This window comes from Setaria italica, chromosome VII (genome assembly GCF_000263155.2).
Source record: "Setaria italica strain Yugu1 chromosome VII, Setaria_italica_v2.0, whole genome shotgun sequence".
Classification (NCBI taxonomy): Eukaryota; Viridiplantae; Streptophyta; class Magnoliopsida; order Poales; family Poaceae; genus Setaria; species Setaria italica.
The window spans coordinates 19,310,547-19,329,245 of record NC_028456.1 but is presented as its reverse complement, the minus strand read 5'-3'; the positions used below and the strand labels follow the sequence as shown (position 1 = coordinate 19,329,245).

The 18,699-nt window shown below is 45.6% G+C and overlaps 4 protein-coding genes across 6 annotated transcripts; 2 read left to right on the top strand and 2 right to left on the bottom strand.

Annotated features, from left to right (window-relative positions):
• The first annotated feature begins 330 nt into the window (after window positions 1-330).
• On the top strand, window positions 331-4,317 carry LOC101757498 (serine/threonine-protein kinase D6PK). 2 transcript variants are annotated; one of them, XM_004975489.4, is made up of 3 exons: window positions 331-676; window positions 1,155-2,812; window positions 3,101-4,317. In XM_004975489.4, exons 2-3 carry the CDS (start codon window positions 1,269-1,271, stop codon window positions 3,954-3,956), a joined length of 2,400 nt encoding a protein of 799 aa, XP_004975546.1. In that variant the 5' UTR covers window positions 331-676; window positions 1,155-1,268; the 3' UTR covers window positions 3,957-4,317. The 2 variants fall into 2 exon arrangements, with proteins under 2 accessions (XP_004975546.1, XP_004975547.1); XM_004975490.4 differs by lacking the exon at window positions 331-676 and adding an exon at window positions 1,027-1,046.
• A 165-nt stretch (window positions 4,318-4,482) lies between these two features.
• LOC101757111 (neutral/alkaline invertase 3, chloroplastic) lies at window positions 4,483-8,107 on the bottom strand. The gene is made up of 6 exons (XM_004975488.2): window positions 7,351-8,107; window positions 6,818-6,983; window positions 6,524-6,735; window positions 5,265-5,758; window positions 5,142-5,190; window positions 4,483-4,986 (listed from the first exon to the last, which is right to left on the bottom strand). Exons 1-6 carry the CDS (start codon window positions 7,855-7,857, stop codon window positions 4,660-4,662), a joined length of 1,755 nt encoding a protein of 584 aa, XP_004975545.1. The 5' UTR covers window positions 7,858-8,107; the 3' UTR covers window positions 4,483-4,659.
• A 1,462-nt stretch (window positions 8,108-9,569) lies between these two features.
• LOC101754656 (histone deacetylase 9) lies at window positions 9,570-14,879 on the bottom strand. 2 transcript variants are annotated; one of them, XM_004975481.3, is made up of 14 exons: window positions 14,688-14,879; window positions 13,821-13,933; window positions 13,613-13,730; window positions 13,152-13,226; window positions 12,855-13,074; window positions 12,592-12,655; window positions 11,694-11,786; window positions 11,502-11,610; window positions 11,196-11,245; window positions 11,029-11,119; window positions 10,758-10,828; window positions 10,441-10,539; window positions 10,168-10,234; window positions 9,570-9,896 (listed from the first exon to the last, which is right to left on the bottom strand). In XM_004975481.3, the coding sequence occupies exons 1-14, from the start codon at window positions 14,722-14,724 to the stop codon at window positions 9,811-9,813; spliced, it is 1,293 nt and encodes a 430-aa protein (XP_004975538.1). In that variant the 5' UTR covers window positions 14,725-14,879; the 3' UTR covers window positions 9,570-9,810. The 2 variants fall into 2 exon arrangements, with proteins under 2 accessions (XP_004975538.1, XP_022683877.1); XM_022828142.1 differs by lacking the exon at window positions 14,688-14,879 and having other exon boundaries at window positions 13,537-13,730; window positions 13,821-13,837.
• Window positions 14,880-14,998: 119 nt separating this feature from the next.
• On the top strand, window positions 14,999-18,433 carry LOC101755339. The gene is made up of 4 exons (XM_004975483.2): window positions 14,999-15,604; window positions 16,252-16,319; window positions 16,406-16,585; window positions 18,003-18,433. Exons 1-4 carry the CDS (start codon window positions 15,085-15,087, stop codon window positions 18,177-18,179), a joined length of 945 nt encoding a protein of 314 aa, XP_004975540.1. The 5' UTR covers window positions 14,999-15,084; the 3' UTR covers window positions 18,180-18,433.
• The last annotated feature ends 266 nt before the right edge of the window (window positions 18,434-18,699 follow it).

The following is an 18,699-nucleotide window of genomic DNA, read 5'->3' as shown; positions in this document are numbered from 1 at the left end:
AGACCGTACAGCGAGAGGCAGAGAGAGAGAGGGGGGTAGAGAGAGACACGAGGAAAAGGGCGAAAGGGAGCACGGCGGCAGACGTCCGGCACGCTGCGCGCCTCCACAGGCTCTACAGCTACAGGTATTAATAAATGCAGCGCAATAAATAAAAGAGGCGTAGTAAAATCCTAGGGTGGTGGTGGTGGTGGTGGTGGGGTGGGGTGGGCCGTGGGGGTGGAGGGTTTTTATCGGTTTGCGATGGGGGCGCGTCCTCCTCGGCTCCTCCCTCGGCGCACGGCGACCGTGGAAGAGAGAGACACGTTCTGTAGCTAGAGAGAGGGAGAGGGAGGGTGTGACAAACTTGATGAGAGAGAAAGGAGAGGAGAGAGAGAGGGAGGGGGCCCAGGGAGAGGCAGCCATCATCTGCTCCTCGTGATGTGCGCCGCGCATTGCTGCTGAGCGCTGCTGCTGCTGCCGCTTTCTCCCCACTCGAACTCTTCTCCCAGTTCCCCTCCTCTTCCCCCACACTCTCGCCAGTCGCCACTCCTCGCCGCCGCTCGGGCCCCAAAAACCCTAGCGAATCCTCGCCCCCGCCCCGCCCGCGCTCGTCCAGGCGGGAGCAGCGGCCCCCCGGCGACCGCCGCCGGCTCGCGTGCCGCAGCAGCGCCCCGCGGCCCCCGGACACCGCCGCACGGTAAGATCCTCCGCTCAGCCCGCCCAGCTCCTCTTTCCTGGTTTTTTTGTTTTTGGTTTGGGTTGCTGTCTTTGGCGAAGCCCGTCAGCTTATCCCGCAGGTTTTGGGGGTGCTTGCTCAGCTGCTTGCGTCTTGTTCACATTTAGGCCCAGGGGTTTACGGATCTTGCATCACTCTGCTAGGAAAAGGAGAGGAAAACCCTCTGCCTCACCTACCGCATCTCTGTTGTTCCTTTTGCTACCTCCCGTTTTATTTCTTAAAAAAGGCAATCTTAGCTCTGGAGTGGGTAAGAGAAACGGACGGGTGTAGGGTACCAAGATCTGCGGAATCTACAGTTTTTCTTAGGATTTTTGAAAGTTTTTCTCCGCATGTTAGTCTTAAGCTTGGCCTGTTTTCCCCCCATTGTTTGATTCATTTATTTTGGATGAAGTCATTGCCTGATTTTAATTAAATCATTGCCATGCTTGTTCTCGTGCAGGACTCCGTGATGCCGGTTCTTGACCCGGGAAACCTGCGTCTTCGGTCACCAAACTGCAGGCAACCGCTGTTCCTGACTTGAAATGCAGCAGCCGTTGCACGGCCTCCCACCCAGATGAAGGTGCAGCTCCCGGAGCAGCAGTGCACGAAGGGGATGGGTTCTTCAGGGTGCTCGGAGATAGTCGAACTGGTGGATGAACCCAAAGATGCCCGTCCGGGCGGGGTCACCCACCTGAGGGTGAGGGTCAAGCCGGTGGGGCAGGAGCATGGGGCAAGGTCGTGCTCGGTGGAGGATGATCTCGACCGGCTCATCAGATCGATCAACGTGCGCACGTCAGCGAGGGCCTCTGGGCAGACGAGCACGGATAGGCGGCTTATTGCGCTCGGGAAGTCGCCTGTGTCGAGCTCGGAGATTGTGGAGTCGGTGAGCCTGAAGCAGGCTCTGAGGAAGATGTGCATCTCCCAGGCGTCGGAGATGGCTGCCATGAAGAGGTTGTCCAAGCCGTCAGGGGTGTCGACACCCCCAGATTCTGGGGCGATCAGGAAACTATATGGCTCCGTTGCAGTTCAGACCAATGAGGAGAAAGATGACAAGAGTAAGGTTGAGAAAGTTTCTGTCTTGCCTGAGAAGGCAGCAGGGAGTTTGTTGGGTAAGCCAGTTGAAACCAGTAAGGGACAGAGCAAGAGCTCGACCAAGAAGAATTCGCGATCAGCATCTCCAACCGCAGCCAAGATCCATAAAACCAGGATCCAAGATGTGATCAGTAATAAATCATCAGAGGCAGTTGACGATCCTCCTGCAGGAACAACACTGGCAAAACAGAGAAAGGGTAAACCTGCGAAAGCATCTAGTCCCCGGGCTGTTCCAGTAGGTGGTTCACGGCTGGTGAAGCCAATGTTTCGGAATAAAACCTCAACGAAAAAGAAGGTTAAACCTGAACCAGCTTCTGTGGCTGCATCACAGAAGCATTGTGAGGCAAAAGGTTCTAATTCTCACACTGGTAACCAGGAGGCCCTTCAGGAGGAACCCAGAACCCCAGCACCAACTAACAAGAAGGCTACTATCAGCTCTACATGTGTTGAAGGAGCTGATTTTGGCACCAAAGGATGTGGTGTTGGTGCAATCCATGGCTCAAAGGTTGGTGAGTTGTCAAGATCGAAGGAAAAGGGTGAATGCTCCCAAAGCTCGAAGAGTAGCATTGGTGATTATAGCACTAGCACTAGCATCAGTGAGGATAGTTATGGCAGTTTCAGTGCTAATGGAACAAGGCCTCACATGTCAAAGGATGTGAGATGGGGTGCCATCAGGCGTTTGGCTATCCAGCAAGGGTGCTTGGGATTGAAGAACTTCAAGCTTCTCAAACAACTTGGTTGTGGGGACATTGGCACTGTTTATTTGGCTGAGTTGGTGGGCTCTGACTGCCTGTTTGCTTTGAAGGTTATGGACATTGAGTACCTGATAAGCAGAAAGAAGATGCTCAGAGCACAAACTGAGCGGGAGATACTGCAAATGCTTGACCACCCATTCCTTCCAACTCTGTATTCTCATTTCACGACAGACAACCTATCTTGCCTGGTAATGGAGTTTTGCCCAGGCGGTGACCTGCATGTTCTTAGGCAGAAACAACCTACCAGAACCTTCTCAGAAGCAGCTGCAAGGTATGGACCTTTAGTTATGTTGTCTGTGTGGCGTCTTTATCACTGTTGCCATGATTGATCTTGCTTTACCCAGAACTAAAAATGGTGCTTATATAATCTTGCTGCACTACCAGATAGATGTTTCTTTTTGGTCAAATTACAGTACATTGAGCTATTATAATCTGAGTTTACATTTTTTTTTCTATAGGTTGCATTTTATTACTGAGCTATTGTAACTCAAGAGAATTTACATTTTTATATTTTCATTTTAGTACTGAACTATTGTAACTCGAGAGCTGCATTTTGTAGGTTCTATGTTGCCGAAGTCCTCCTAGCCTTGGAGTATCTCCATATGTTGGGGGTCATATATCGTGATCTGAAGCCAGAGAACATACTTGTTCGTGAAGATGGGCACATCATGCTCTCAGACTTTGATCTGTCTCTTAGATGCTCAGTAAGTCCAATGCTTGTGAGAACATCATCAGTAGGCAGAGATGAGCCCAGTAGGCCTTCTGGTCCGTGTGCGCAAAGCTGCATAGATCCATTGTGTATCCAGCCATCCTGGAGCAATTCATCCTGCTTTACACCTCGGCTGGTTTCGTCTACACCATCGAGGACACGGAGGCCTAGAGCTGAACCCCTGAAGAAGCCATCACTTCCACAGCTCGTTGTCGAGCCCACCGATGCAAGATCAAATTCATTTGTTGGGACCCACGAATACCTTGCCCCAGAGATCATTCGAGGAGACGGCCATGGTAGCTCGGTTGATTGGTGGACTCTTGGCATCTTCCTTTATGAATTACTCTATGGCAAGACACCATTCAGGGGACCTGGCAATGAGGAGACACTTTCAAATGTGATCTCGCAGGGCCTGAAGTTCCCTGATAACCCAGCTGTCAGCTTCCATGCACGAGATCTGATCAGAGGCCTGCTTGTGAAGGAGCCAGAGTATCGGCTTGGTTCATCAAGAGGAGCTGCTGAGATCAAGCGGCACCCCTTCTTTGAAGGCCTGAACTGGGCCTTGATCCGTTGGACTGCTCCGCCAGAGACCCCGAAAAGCTTCGATGCTGCTGCAGCAACCCTCGCGACGACACGCAAGAAAAAGGAAGGCAAGTGTCTGGAGTTCCGGCTGAACGGCGATGACATCGAGTTTGAGCTCTTTTAGCTTTAGCAGTAGTAGTGTTACTGTTGTTGTCCCAAGGATATATCAATATCAAGATAAGCTAGCTAGTAGTAGTCTGTAGTCTCCCTTCGCTGCAGTTTTCTGTTGAAAATGAGTCATCCTTCGCCATTTGGGACGTTGGGAAGTACGGTAAGGTTGGCTGTGAGCCTGTATTTTATGCCTTGTTAATACCATGAAATATTAGAAGACACGGTTGGGAAATTCCTGGGCATGAGCTTAGATGCAACTGGTAGAAGTGTAGAATGCGTTTCTGGATGTAATAGTCTGTTCCTGGCTCCTGGATTGAGCTGTTACTTGCTAATGCAGAGGCACTCCAAGTCAGGCCTGTAACTTTATACGACCATGTTAATAACGTACTAGTACAAAGGAGCACGGATTCGGCAGTAATGTGCATTTTCTGTCGTCGTTTGTACAGTTACGGGCTCGCTTTATTGATGAACAGGTCTGTGCTTGTCATGGTGGCGATGTAGTGCATCTAATGCCTCGCGATGGCATCATTCACCCGTTGTTGAATATAATTATACTGCATTGTGATCTTTCCATTATTGTAGTAAACCTGGAGATTGTTTAATGCCATAACCATACAACGCTTTTATCTACAAAAATTTACCCAGTGAGCCACACACACACACACGAGAAGACCAATGAGTATGAGTGTATGACCACAGGCTGAAGACTGCTGAATCTACACGATATAGGTCTTTGGCACTCGCTTGCCACGCCTTCTCCTCGGACTGGATCCATCTGCCATGAGACTCAGAGCGTTAAGAATATCCTCGTCCTCGTTGTTGCAGAGTATCCTGGATTTATCACGCGTCTCTAGCAGCAGCTTTGCCACGAGGAACCCGGCGATGGACCAGGTCTGGAAGAGGCGAGATTTTTTCCCGATGAACCGCGCTCGCTTGGTGTCGTAGTATTCAGGCCACTTGTCTCTGGCAATACGCCTCTCGGCCACCTCCACAGCTCTTTCTGCGATCTCCGGCCTGTTCATCTTGATGCATGCCACCGTGAGCTGCAAATAGGATCTTTGACTGGTTAAGCAAGAACAAAAACATCTGGCGCGAAATAATCCAACCAGACACTTCAACTTATTCGAATCGAGCTGCTGAGCATAACATAGCAGTCCTATAAAATCATATTTTTCAAATGAATGGATTACGTGTGTACCTGCCACAACAATGTTGGCCAGGAACCTCCATTATGGTAAGACCAAGGTCTGCATCAAAAGAAGAAAATATTAAGGAATGCAAACAATTTGCAAGACTTAGTAGATGATAACCTACGACTCACGTGTTTTTGGGATCACTCCCAGTTATGAACTTCCACTCTTCATCTTCAAGAGCAGGATAACATATCTTCATTGGCATCTCCGCCACCAAATCAGTCCATTTGGCTTCAATCAGATCCAAGATAGCATGAGACTGATGGTCTGTTGCTAAGCTGCTTACTATTGACCACAAGTTTCCCAGGGAGAAGAATCGGAAATCCATGTGAGCTGGCTGCAGGTTTCCGATGAAGTAACCGCCTTTAGGAGGAATCCATTGAACTAACCAGGAAGGGATCTGATCAGGGTATATGTTAAACTTGTTTACAGCATCATAAGAGTATTCCTCTGTTTTGTATCGGTATATCTCATTCAGCTTTCTCTTGTCAAGCCAATAATACTCTCTGATATGAAAAGAGAGTGCAATAAGCCTGTTATTCATGGCACGAATTAGGTCATCTGATCCATCTTCAGGGGTAAGCATCTCACGTGCACACAAGAGAGCAGAGTAGAACAGTGCCTATAACAGAAAAGATTTATGTATAATCAAATTAGTCGAGACGTCTCCACATTCCACATAGATACTCTGGAGGCTGAAGAATGCTTTTTATTCACTAAGATAAATGATTCCAGACAGAAGAAAACATTTGTATTTAGCGCCCAAGAGAGGACATAATGAAGCAATAACAATATATAATTTTTTAAGAGAACTGAAAAATCATTTGTAAATTCAATATGCTAAAGGAAAATTTTCAAAATATATTAGAGCCTGCACCCTCATTATTCAGGTTTGAAACTCTCTCTCTCTCTCTCTCTCTCTCTCTCTCTCTGTGTGTGTGTGTGTGTGTGTGTGTGTGTGTGTGTGTGTGTGTGTGTGTGTGTGTGTGTGTGTGTGTGTGTGTGTGTGTGTGTGTGTGTGTGTGTGTGTGTGTGTGTGTGTTTTGACGTTTCACATCTATCCTTTGACCCTGGGTCATACCCATTTCTCCATTTAATGATACGGAAGACATCAGGCGGTGAAATCATGGTTTAAGAGAGAGAAAGAAGCTCTGGGGTTTCAACCTGAGAGATAACTGTAAAACCTTCTTCCTATATATACAATCTCGTGCCAGTTTGTTAAAAAAACAGAGAGAAGCAGTAAAGATCTGCTATAGTACCCATCTGCGTTGCACCCATAAGAGTTAATTTTGTGCATGTCGCAACTTAAAAAGGATAGTTCATAATCTATTTAGCACCCTCATCATTTAGGTTTGTTATACTAAGCATTTCTGATACATCATGTTACCTGAATTTCCAAAGGGTGCCCATGTATTCCCATTCGACGATCTATCATGCACGAGCCATCAGTGACCAGCAATGTGGGGAACATGTCGAAACCATCAGCTAAACAAAGCTTCACGATCATTTTTATTCCAGTCTGCACATCGATTCTCTCCTGAACTGAAAGGTCCCCTGAACATTTTCCATATGCCCTCAACAATATGATCCACCATAACCCTGAAAACCGTTGTGAAGTCTACTTTTTTATATAGCACATGCAAATTAACAGAGAAAGGATACTCATCAACTCCAGCCCTACCTGAATCAACTGGTGCCACACGGCCTATTGCAGCCTCACCAAAATCAGGATCCAAGACTTCCTCAATGGCATCGTCCTCACCATCAAGGGGAATGACACGCACCTTGAAGCTAGCTGGCATCAAGCCTTGACCTGGGCTATGACAGTCCATTGTTTTCTCCCAGCTCTGGAGATCATCATTAAACAGTTTAACACATTAGAAACTTAATTCATCACGGGGAAAATAATATGATTATTTTGCACAAGTGTATCTCAAAGAGATAATCCGAACAGAACTGTTAGGTGAATGCTGAATTTAACGTGAAGATTTGGAAATTTAACCATCTCAAATGACAGAAAAATTAGCATAACAACGAACAGACTACATAACCAGGTATGCAGAATAATTTTCATGTAAGGCTACTAATTCAGCCAGATTTACTGTGTCAAGCTGAGCTAATTCTTCAAGAAGGCTGTAACCAACCTAGAACAGTGTTTTCCCCCTTTCTTTGGGAGACCACCAACCTTACGTGTGTCTGCAATCTGAACATTACCTGGAGCTGCAGGGTGTGGAGGATGAAATTGCGGACGATGTCGTGCTCCCCCTTGAGCAGGAAAGCGACGCCCGAGGGCACGAAGTCCCTGATGAACACCTGGTCGTAGTTGAGCGGGGTGGGGTCGTCCGGGTCGCACGCCGCGATCGTGCCCACGGGGCTGCCGCAGTAGCGCACCACCGACTCCCGGAGGAGCTCCCACCCTTCGTCCTCCACGTCCGCGGCGGCGCGCCTCCCCCGCGGCGCGGCCTGCGCGTGCGGCTTGGCGCCGCCGTTGACGCTCCTCCCGTCCGCATCGCCGGTCTCGAGGGCCGGGTGGTCGGGGTGGCGCGCTCTCGGGTCCGGCACCGAGTTGGGCGGACGCGGGGGGCGACACCTACTTCTTCCCCGTCCGCTTTGCGTGCCCGTCCCTGGACGCGCTGCCCCCACTCCGAGCGACCCGCCGGTGGGCCGCGCGGAGCACGCGAGGTGCGGCGGCGCCGCCACCCGCGCGATCCCCATGTCCATGCGAACGCGCTGGTTGGCTGGCTAGCTATGTAAGCAGCAGAGGGAGAATTTCAGCGAACCGACGGGTCGAGCGCGGCTGCGGCAGCAGGAGAGTGAGGCGTCTCCGTGCGTGCTCTCGTGGGAGCGTGGCGGAGCGGGAATGGAGCGGCCTGAGCCGGGACCGAGATGCCGTGGCGCGGGGCACACGGGAGGCGAGATTGGCGCGCGAAGGCAGCGGCAGCGCATGAAGCTGCGCTGTCAGCAGGCAGGGCCGGTCCGGGTTGGGAGGCTCGGACGAGGTAAAACTAGGATAAATATTATAACAAATATATATAAAATATTGCTAAAATATTACCAATAAATATTTAAATGTATATAAAGGAATATTTATATCAGATTATTTATACATATTATCTTAAAAGTTTCTTCTACATTCCTCAATGCAAAGCCACATGATAGGGTTGATGTTAATCTCATCCAATAATTTCTTCTTAATGCATAATATTGCCAAACCATTTAACCTCTTCTGAGTCATCGTTGATCTCAAATATTTGTTCAATAACTTCAACTTGAAAATTTTCTTTCAACCGATGCGACAATCACAGTCAGTCGGTAAGCAATGGAGACATTAGGATAACAATCCACATCTCTGACATGCTTGAAAATCTCCATAGTAGACATTACACCATCTGGCAAAGTGAATTTCATAATCTTGATTTATAAATAAGACCATATATCTCAACATCATATGAACCATCAAAAGAAAAAGTTTCTGCAAATTTAGTGGAACATTCTTCAAGTCCATTATCATTTAATGACTTCAAAGTGCTTGAGCTCAATAAAAATCCGAATATATTTAGACGACATGATATCCCATAGTGCTGAAAATATTATAAATCAGTTGAGATTAAATAACTTGTGGTAGTGAATTAATAATTAATGGTACGGAGAATTGGGGAATTGACAACCGAATCACCTGATCGCAGAAGCGAATTGATGATCTCCTATCTGATCTTCACCCATCCGTCGAGAAGTGGCGGGCACGCGATGCAAGCGGAAGAGAGAACCTGCGGCAGGATGAGGTGATAGGGATGAATTGGGCCTTTTTATTAACTACAAAGTGAGCCCACTTTAATATCACCTTTTACTGTGAGATGGAGCAGTATTTTAGACCGCCATCTTAATACTATTTGGAATATAAACTTTGCCCCTAAGAATTGTATTACCGTTACCACCGGGGTTTGGGGGCCCGGACGGCCGCGCCCCGCGTCTGCAGGGCAGTGGCGCTGTCGCGCGTAGGAGGATGGACAAGGCCTGACGTGGCATGATCGGGGAACACGGGGTGGGACCGACCGGGAGGTTGTCACGCGACGTCTGACGTGTCCGCCGCCCGAAGCTTCTCGCCGCCGTCTCCACGCCAGGCCGGCATGCCCTGTTCGGCTGTTCCTGTAATTCGCTTTCATCACTCATCAGTTTCGGCCATTTGCTTCGTGCAGGCACGATGCCTCGCGTATTCGCGTGACAGACCGGCTTATCGAAGCTTGGAAGCATCGGGTGATCAGGGTCCTTAGATATCTCCAGTCTCTTGCTTATTCTGTTCAAACTCTTAATGTATTAAGTTTGTAATTCGGTTCGCACAGATTTATTTTCAGCAAAGTCGTTGCTCGCAGTAAAAGGGGCAACATAGCAGAATCGCACTCCACCTTGGACAACATAGCACAGCTTCGCTCAACTGCAAGACAGAATCGTACACCACCAAATTTGCATTTCTGTATGCAGAAAAAGGGGCAGGATTGTACCACACGGTGTAATTCAGGGAAGGGTCAGAACTCTAAACATTTTAACCTGCTAGTCTGTTAAGTTAACCCTACTGTTAAATCTGCAAATCACTCCATCTCAAGCCTGATGAGCTACACAACAACAGTGAATGTTCCCAGTTTCCGTTTACACCATTACATGCTCAAAAGGAACAGATCAGCGTGTGCCATCGTCATGGTCGTTGTCATTGTCACCTTCATAGTACTCATCATCACGGTGAATCTGCTTGTCTTGGATATGCTCTGGACAACACATTACAAAGTTCAGCTGTAAGCGCAATGAGAACCAGCAAAGAACAGAAACTTTTGGAAAGCATGGATTTAAACCTTGGACTATATTAAATGTGGATGGCTGCCAGAGACTAACAAAGACTATCACATTATTTCATATACAAAGGGGAAAACTGAGATATCATTTGTCATGCACATGAATCTAGAGAACTCTTGATCCCCGGACAAATAATTAACTTGTTCAAATAAGTAACATAGGGCATGCCAGAAATATTTCACTTACGGTCAACACGCTCATCAGGATCCAGCTCATCTTCATCAAAATCTGGGATATAAAAATCAGGTGGAACCTGCAGAAGGATTTATTACACGATTCCATCAGAAAAAAAATAAATAAATAAAAACATATTGATAGAAGCAAAAAACTGTGGAAATGCATAATTTAGTGTTGTGAACTTCTGATACCGCCCTTTTTCTGCATAACCTGTTTCACTTGGAAGGTTTCACCATGCAAGTGTAAATGAACATAATCAACAACTAGAAGATAAAGCCTAACCTCTTGCATCTGAACGCCAGGCGCGTGCTGTATGGAGCGCAGACTCTCCATGACTTGCACTTTGATTGAACTGAGATAGGTCTTACTATTCAAATTGTCCTACTCCAGTTGAACAATAGGTAAAAAGTCATAAACTATTTTTAATCCACAAGAAATATGAAAGTTTCAAGCTTCAAGTAACACTAAATTTATTAACAACATGTCAAATAGTCGAGGCACAGTTCAATATTTTAAATGCTGAAGTCACTTAATACAAAGAAAAAAAAGGACCAGGTATAATATAAATTAAGCCATATGAGCAGAAGTTTTTTTTTTACCATGTTCAGATTTGGAACTTTCAATGTATAATCCGGAGCAAAGTATTCAATGTAATCATTGTTTGGAATCTCTGCAAAGAAAATGCCAAAGTAAAACTCCATAGCATGAACAACCATACAAGAACTTATCTGAAAATCTCAACCATATATGAGTGGAAAGAACACATGAGGAATGTTGTGTACTGAGGATAACTAGGCTACTAGTTGCTTCATCCAAAAACAAGAGGACAAAGCGGAAAGATAAATTCAGAGTTGGAAATAACTAAGATACCATTCGGAAGTTCTGTGTCTAAAAGGACCCCAGTTTCAACAGCCCAACACCGTGCTACATTCTCCTTGGTGTATCCACCACCTCCAGTTACCTGAATGATGGAAAAATATGTTGATAGCCTACTAAAGCCAGAGATAAAAATATCTCATAATAGTAATATCCCTTACCAGAAGGGGAATATTGAATTTCTTAACAAACTTTACACATTCAGCATGGCCTGTTCATGAAAACAGATAAAGCAAGTAAGTACTAATAGATAATTGAAGGAAAATTAGCCTAAGGAAGCTAGGTGAAAAGCACAAAGGACCTCAAAAACACCATTGATGCCAGGAACATGCGCAGAACAGTGAAATTGAAGAAAGGACATGAGGGCTCCCCCCCCCCCTACCCCCCCCAAAAAAACCGAAAAACACTGTAGCAGCTCGTCTAAGCATATCAAACATGGATAACTAATTATTCAAGAACTGTAGAACCTTCGATGGAGAGATTGAAGCAGCCTAGACGGTCCCTTGCCAATGAATCAGCCCCACATTGAAGAACAATGGCACCAGGCAAATATGTCTCAACAACCTTGGCAATAATCTGCATGATAAACTCACATAGCTTGTCAAGACTAAGAAAAACAATAACAATAACAAGAAAGGTACACATTACAGGGAGCTTACTGTTTTAAAAAGCCGAGTAAAGCTGGCGTCATCTATCCCATCTTTAAGTGGAATGTTGATGGCATAATATTTTCCTTCCCTTTCTCCAATATCCTTCAATGACCAAGAGGTAAATAAGCAAGAAGAGCATATCCAATGACATAGAATCTATATAACAATATCAGAGGTCCCATCATTACTTAAGAGCATGTGGAGAAGCAACATGGCTTTGGCAACTGTTTTTAAATTCCAACATGTTTATAAAAAGAAAAGGCACAAGTTTTCTGCTCATATTGAACCTTAATCTTTCTCTGTTTTGTGAACCACACAGTGGTCTATTTCCTGTTACTGGGAAATTTTCATTTAAGGATACATCCCCTGCTCCACCAAATATAGTTGCACACATAAATACTTCATTCAAAAGGACGTGCCACAAAGGTAAAAACACAACATGTCACTTATCAAACTTAATGCAAACTAACAGTGATTAGAAGTTTCAAGTAATAGTTCAAGAATGATTAGCGAGGATTTCTCTCATTTTGTGGCTTGTGGGTCAGATGACAAAAGATATCAAATTAACCACATATAATTGAGAATGTATAACACCATTTTAAGTATGACAGTTTTTAAAGATAGGGAATAAACCCCTAATGCTCCGAATTATCATACGTGCATTTGGATAGAATGCCAAATTGCCCAGTGTCCAGTGGAAGAAGCACAGTTCAGTGGAGTAATGATACATACTTACACTTTTGGAATGACAGGAGATAGTGGATAAAACTGAAAATGGGATTGTGTTGCAATTATTCCCGAGGATAGACTATCTCCCACCCATTTTTTTCTTGACAGAAAGATAAAAGAAATGTAATGAAGGCAAAATGCGTAAAATTATGCATGACCCTTGTTAGTCGAAGCTTACCTTAATATCACCCGTGCCAGGAAAGAACAGGTCACCATACTTGTGGAAACTCACAGTCATTACCCTGAAAAACATTAAAGAAAAACAGTGAAGAACACTGGAGCACCTTGAAGACACTCAGGCATGAGCAATAGCACACTACCAAACACCACACCACCAACAATACATGACAGACATGGAAACTTAATTGGAAAATTGTCAAAACAACAAGAAGATAGCCATAAAAATTACAATAAATAATCTTTTAGTGGCAAAGCATGAACCTGTCAGTGAAATAAAAGGCTTCTTCAACTCCATCTCCATGATGGACATCAATGTCAATATAAAGAACCCTGGCATGGTACTTGAGAAGCTCCAGGATTCCCAAGACTAGATCATTAATGTAGCAGAAGCCTGATGCCTCACACTTTTTTGCATGATGCAGCCCACCGGCCCAATTAATGGCAATATCACATGTTTTATGATTTAATCTGCGAGCAGCATCTAACAAGAATAAACAACAGCTTAGAGAATTCATAGAATAGAGAGAAGTCCCAGACCCTTGGTGATTTTAATATTACCTAAAGTTCCTCCAGCATAGATTTGGCAGAACTCAAACAAATTATCAAAGACCGGGCAGTCTTCTCCAAGATTGTCTGGGAACAGAGAAAAACAAAATCACAGATCAGTTAAGTCAGAAAACTCCAAAAGGAGGTTGTGCTCAATAGAGACTTCAATTGGTGTCAAATAGGCATAGTAGGGAAGATATAAAGCAGATAGTTTTTATTTAAGTGGCAATAGCTATTACATTTGTTGTATACAACAATGGACTGAAATATCAACAATAACGTGTTCTCTTTCTATCCTTTTAACTATATACACGAAGGCCTAAACAACATATAAGTGTAGCAGCAAATTAACTAGAATAAATAAAGGTATAATAATGAAACATGAGCAGCACATTACGTGGCATGTATTTCATTGTGAAATTAGCGAAGTCTGGTAGAGTAGTTTGAAGAAGAGAAAAACCCGGCATCCATACATCTAGTTAATTCACTTCCATATAGGTCCTGGGTGTCAGGAGTTATCCGGTGCAAGAATTCCACATAATCAGCAGAATGGAACTGGGCAAGCTCTACTGGATATGCTTTGTGTGGTCTCTGCAAAAGTCATTGGTTGCAAAATAACATTAATGCTACACTCTTGATGAGTCCAAGGAAAATGATAAATGATCTCAGTTCAAAACTGACATATATCTCCATCTTTTTATGAAGTCCATATGAAAGAACAAGGTGATGCGTCATACAAAGACGATGTGGCTTCATGGGGTGATTTGGCCCAAAGTAGACATTGCCCACATCTCCTGAAATGGTCGTCCACAAAAGAAATTATTACGTAAGCAATCACAAATTTGAACAAATAAAACAGTTTACATATTTGAAAAACTGAGTGGAATTTTATATCAATGGAGCAACAAAGGACCTTGAGCGAGGGCATTGTCATTTGTTTTTTTTTTCATTTTGTAGAACGTGGATAAAACAATCTTGAACACGCAGAGAACATGAAGATAATGAATTGTTCAAGAATCTTCTTTTGTCGAACATGGAAAGAACCAAATGGAGTTTTAAACCTAGAAGCCTACGACTATAGTTAGATGTAGCTTCACTGCAACCTCTCAAACAGGGTTTAGAAGAATAGAAGCGCAACGATTCCGTTCCAATCTTGATCTAAGAGATACTTCTGCACCTGTGCTATCTGACTGGGGACAAAGCATAAATCCTAAGCAAAGTGACTACCAGGTCAATGAGGAAAGCAGCCCCAATTCCAATCGAGCAAGTCCTGGAAGGACCACCCGCAGTTTCCCTTTGTTAATGAACAACATAGCCCAAATTCCAGCTGAGCATAAGGAGACCGCCGTGACTAGAAATCAGCGAAACAAAAGGAGAACTACCCCATCCTCTGGTATCCCCATTAGCGCTTAAAATCAGAGCAGCGCGCGCGGTGCGAGATGAGACACGGAAGAGGAGTAAGAATTGCGAGTTGCGACTATAGGAGAGCTAGGGTTTTGCAGCGGATGGTGAGAGTGGAGAGGAGAACCGGGAGAGCCGTGAATGTACCGTCGTAGAAGTAGGATATCCGGTCTTTCTCCAGCATCGCCTCACTCCCGAGCGCGGCTGCCGCAGGGGCTGCGAAATCGGGGCCGCGCAGGGAAACGGAGCCCGGACCAGACCGAGCCGCGACGGCGGCGGCGGAGGGAGGTGGGGCGGGCCGGTCGTGCACGAGCGCGAGGAAGGGGAGAGCCGCCGTCAGAACGGGACGGAAGAGGAAGGGGAATGTTCTGGATCGGGACGGACGGCCTTGATCGACAGCTCCCAGGATCGAACGGTTGATATTGTGCCCGCGGTAATGTAAGGTAGCCGGCGCCGCGAGTCTCAACTCAACAGGATAACTCGCTACCCGCTTCTCTCGGCAGTGAAGCCTCCGGCGAGCAGCGGTGGCGGAAGCGCCGGCGAGATGTCAGCTCCCTCGGCCCCGCCCCGCACGGTGATCTGCGTGGGGGACGTCCACGGCTACATCGCGAAGCTGGAGAGCCTCTGGTCCAACCTCCAGTCCGCGCTCCCCGCCGACGCCTTCGCCACCGCGCTGGTCATCTTCCTCGGCGACTACAACGACCGCGGCCCGCACACCCGCGAGGTCCTCGACTTCCTCCTCGCGCTCCCGGGACGCCACCCCGCGCAGCGCCACGTCTTCCTCTGCGGCAACCACGACCTCGCCTTCGCCGCGTTCGTCGGGGTACTGCCGCCGCCTCCCGACGGCTCCCCATTCTCGGCGACCTGGGACGAGTACATCCACAACGAAGAGCACGAGGGGTGGTTCCGCGGGCCGGGGTACGAGGGCATGCACGTGCAGGGGAGGCGGTGGGGCGGGGTCATCAAGGAGAGGTGGAACCCGAAGAAGGGGCTCCCGTACAGGGGCTCCATCTACGACGCGCAGCCCACCTTCGAATCCTATGGCGTTGCCCATGGTTCCCCTGGTCAGTTTTTGAGTTTCGCATCAGTTTGGTTCCTCGCACCCTTGCTTAATCAGTTAATCCTTGCGGGTGTGTACTCTACCAGTAGTTATCAACCAATGCAATTTGCCATGGAGCCTGTCAAACGGTTTACTAGTACAGCTGTGACACTATTCCAAAATGCAGCCATATTTTATTCATATATAATCAATCTCTCACAAGACTGCATGAAACTTCAGAAATGTTGACATCCAGAGGCAGAGAACCTGTGATTTGCATGTTTACCAAATGAATATACAATTTCCTAATAACAATATTAGGACTTAACATTTTAGAGATTTCTACTCTAGACGATTAAAACATTACAGTTACTGAATCTTCTGTACAAGACCAGAATGAATGCTTCAATGGAGTTTTAGATTTAACACTAACACACTAAAACTTGTCAAGCTATTCACTGATAGTGCAATGTACTACCATTTAACACTCAAACACATTAAAACTTGAGATGCAAAACAAGGACTCCATATCTCTTGACTAGATTGTGTTAGCATAGTCATATGGAATCTCCTGCCTGAGATTAACCTAACAGTTTCTGATCTGCAGCAAACGATTCTCGATTTCAAACAAGATCATCTTCTAATTTGCTATTAGTTCTAATTTCATCATAGATCTCGCAAAGGCTGTGCCAGAGGACCATAAGATGTTTCTGCATGACTTGGTTTGGATACATGAAGAGGTGGGTATAATTTTTATTATGTGAATTGTAAGTACACATTTAAAAGGTGTTGCTCCTCTGGTACTCAGGTTATGGTTGTATGACAGGAAAACGTGCCAATTGATACGGATGAAGGCCAAATCATTTGCAATCTAATTGCGGTTCATGCTGGCCTAGAGAAGTCCATAGATTTGAATGAGCAGCTTAGAGTTCTGAGAACTAGAGACACAAGGGTGCCAAAGGTTCCGATGCTTAGTGGGAGGCAGGATGTTTGGAACACACCAAAGGTGAGCTACTATATGATCTTATTTCCCTCTATTTCACCAGACAAAAAAACTTGGCTTCTGATGGATTTTAATATTATTTTTTAAAACGAATATTAACCTACCTGGTAATGCAACATACTCTGCTGAATGCTTTGTGATGTACATGTACTATCAAGTATCATGCATTTCAGCCAAGAGGCCAGCATGGTCTTTGGGATGCATCTATAAATGGTTTAAAATATATACAATGCACTTCAGATCATTTGCACTTCTGCTGCATTCAAGGTTCTCTTGTACGATATAACGGCATCTACATTCATTGCCTCATGTTGTGCTAGTTTGTGTCATTCACCTTGTATTACATCATCTTAGCAGATCTGTTGGCATTAAACCTAACCTTCCTATTGTAGTTTAGTTTGTGATTGTTCAGAGACTGCTGAGCTGAGTGGAGCCTGCTAACTTAAGTCTTGATTCTTGAACCCGCTCCACAATCTTTGTTTTTCCAGTGAAATGATATGTATGCACTCTCTGTAGTGAGTAGTCTCAACGACTCACCCCTTGTCTGGACAAGTTGGTTTGCACTAAAAGTAGAACAGGCTGGTAACTGTTAAGGTGTCAATAATGAAATGAAATGGTAGAGTTTCAACTTTCAAAGGCACTGTTTTGGATTTCTGTCTCTTATCCCGACCGCATTATTAAGCCAGTAACAACATTGAATATTTGTAAACAGAATAAACTAAAGCAGCATGCAGGAAAATAGGGTGCACCTTCTAATTTTTCAAATATGCACGCATTTGAAATGGCAGGTCAACAGATAATCTAGTATTCCCCCAACACAATGTTCAATGGCATGTCTGCACTGCATTACTATGGTTGTCATTGTGCTTGTCATGCCATTTTGAAATGCCATATGTATCCCCGCATAGATGGTTTACATTCTTAGCAACGTTGTGATTAGTTTGCTGGAAACTTCACTGCAGATAAGTTATTTCATTATTAGATGAAATTATCCCCCAAGAATCATCCGTGCTAATTGCGCCATTACCTTGTGATAGCCAAACTTATTATGCTGATGCGTATTTGGTTGAAAATCGTCACTTCTGTTGTCACATAATTAGATGAGCTTGATAGCCAGAGAGTGAGTGTGCTTTGGGCTCTGGCTGCAATCTGACTGTTTTACTTGGTGTAGGACTGTCTTGATTTCCACTAAAACAAGCGGGTGCATGTGCATGGGGACAGTGCATGTGATTGACTGCACGTATAAATTTGCTCTACATGATTTTTGCTCGTGGGGGATATGCATGACATCCATATGACCTGACTGATGGGTGGGACACGTTCTCACGCTCTCTGAATTCATGGGCACCATTGTTTTCCTGTTCAAGCATATCACAAGAACAGAAATGGAAATTTTAATACAGTGACAATCTGGTTTCAGGATCTGACTGGCAAGCACACCATTGTTGTAAGCGGTCACCATGGGCAGCTCCACATCGACGGCCTCCGATTCATCATCGATGAAGGCGGTGGGTACGAAGACAAACCTATAGCTGCCATCGTTTTTCCTTCCAAGACATTGATCAGAAGCACAGAGGGAGCCGCATCACAGAATTGATATGGATGTCATGATCAGGAGCAGGGAGGTGCAGTTTTTCTTTTTCCTCTTGCTTGTTGCTATTTGGCCGTGGTCACGTGTCATGTTTCAGACGATTCATAGGTACACCGTCGACAGGAAATAAGAGGTTTGAGGACCAGACCTGCATTTTCGCATGTACAGTATAGTCACAATGTGAACTGCAAACTTTGGTATTCTATACCCTTGGTGCTGTCAACTTGGACATGAAATTTCCTATCCCTGCCCATTCGAGATTTCCAGGTCTCAGGCCCCTTTACACATCAGCATTTCTTTTTCGACTGGAACATCTAACATGATAACATGTCAGTCCCTCTCTTCGATTCCATTGGCCAGATTTGGAAGAGACGGGCACGTGCACGGTACAGGCTCGCTTGCCATTTTGCGCCGTGAAATTCTAGCGGTGGGGCGAAGGGCCGCGAAATATCAGCTCGGCCGAATTAACGGTCAGGAGGAGAGCGCGGGCTCCTCGTAGGCCCGTCGCACCCGGCACGGGCCTGTT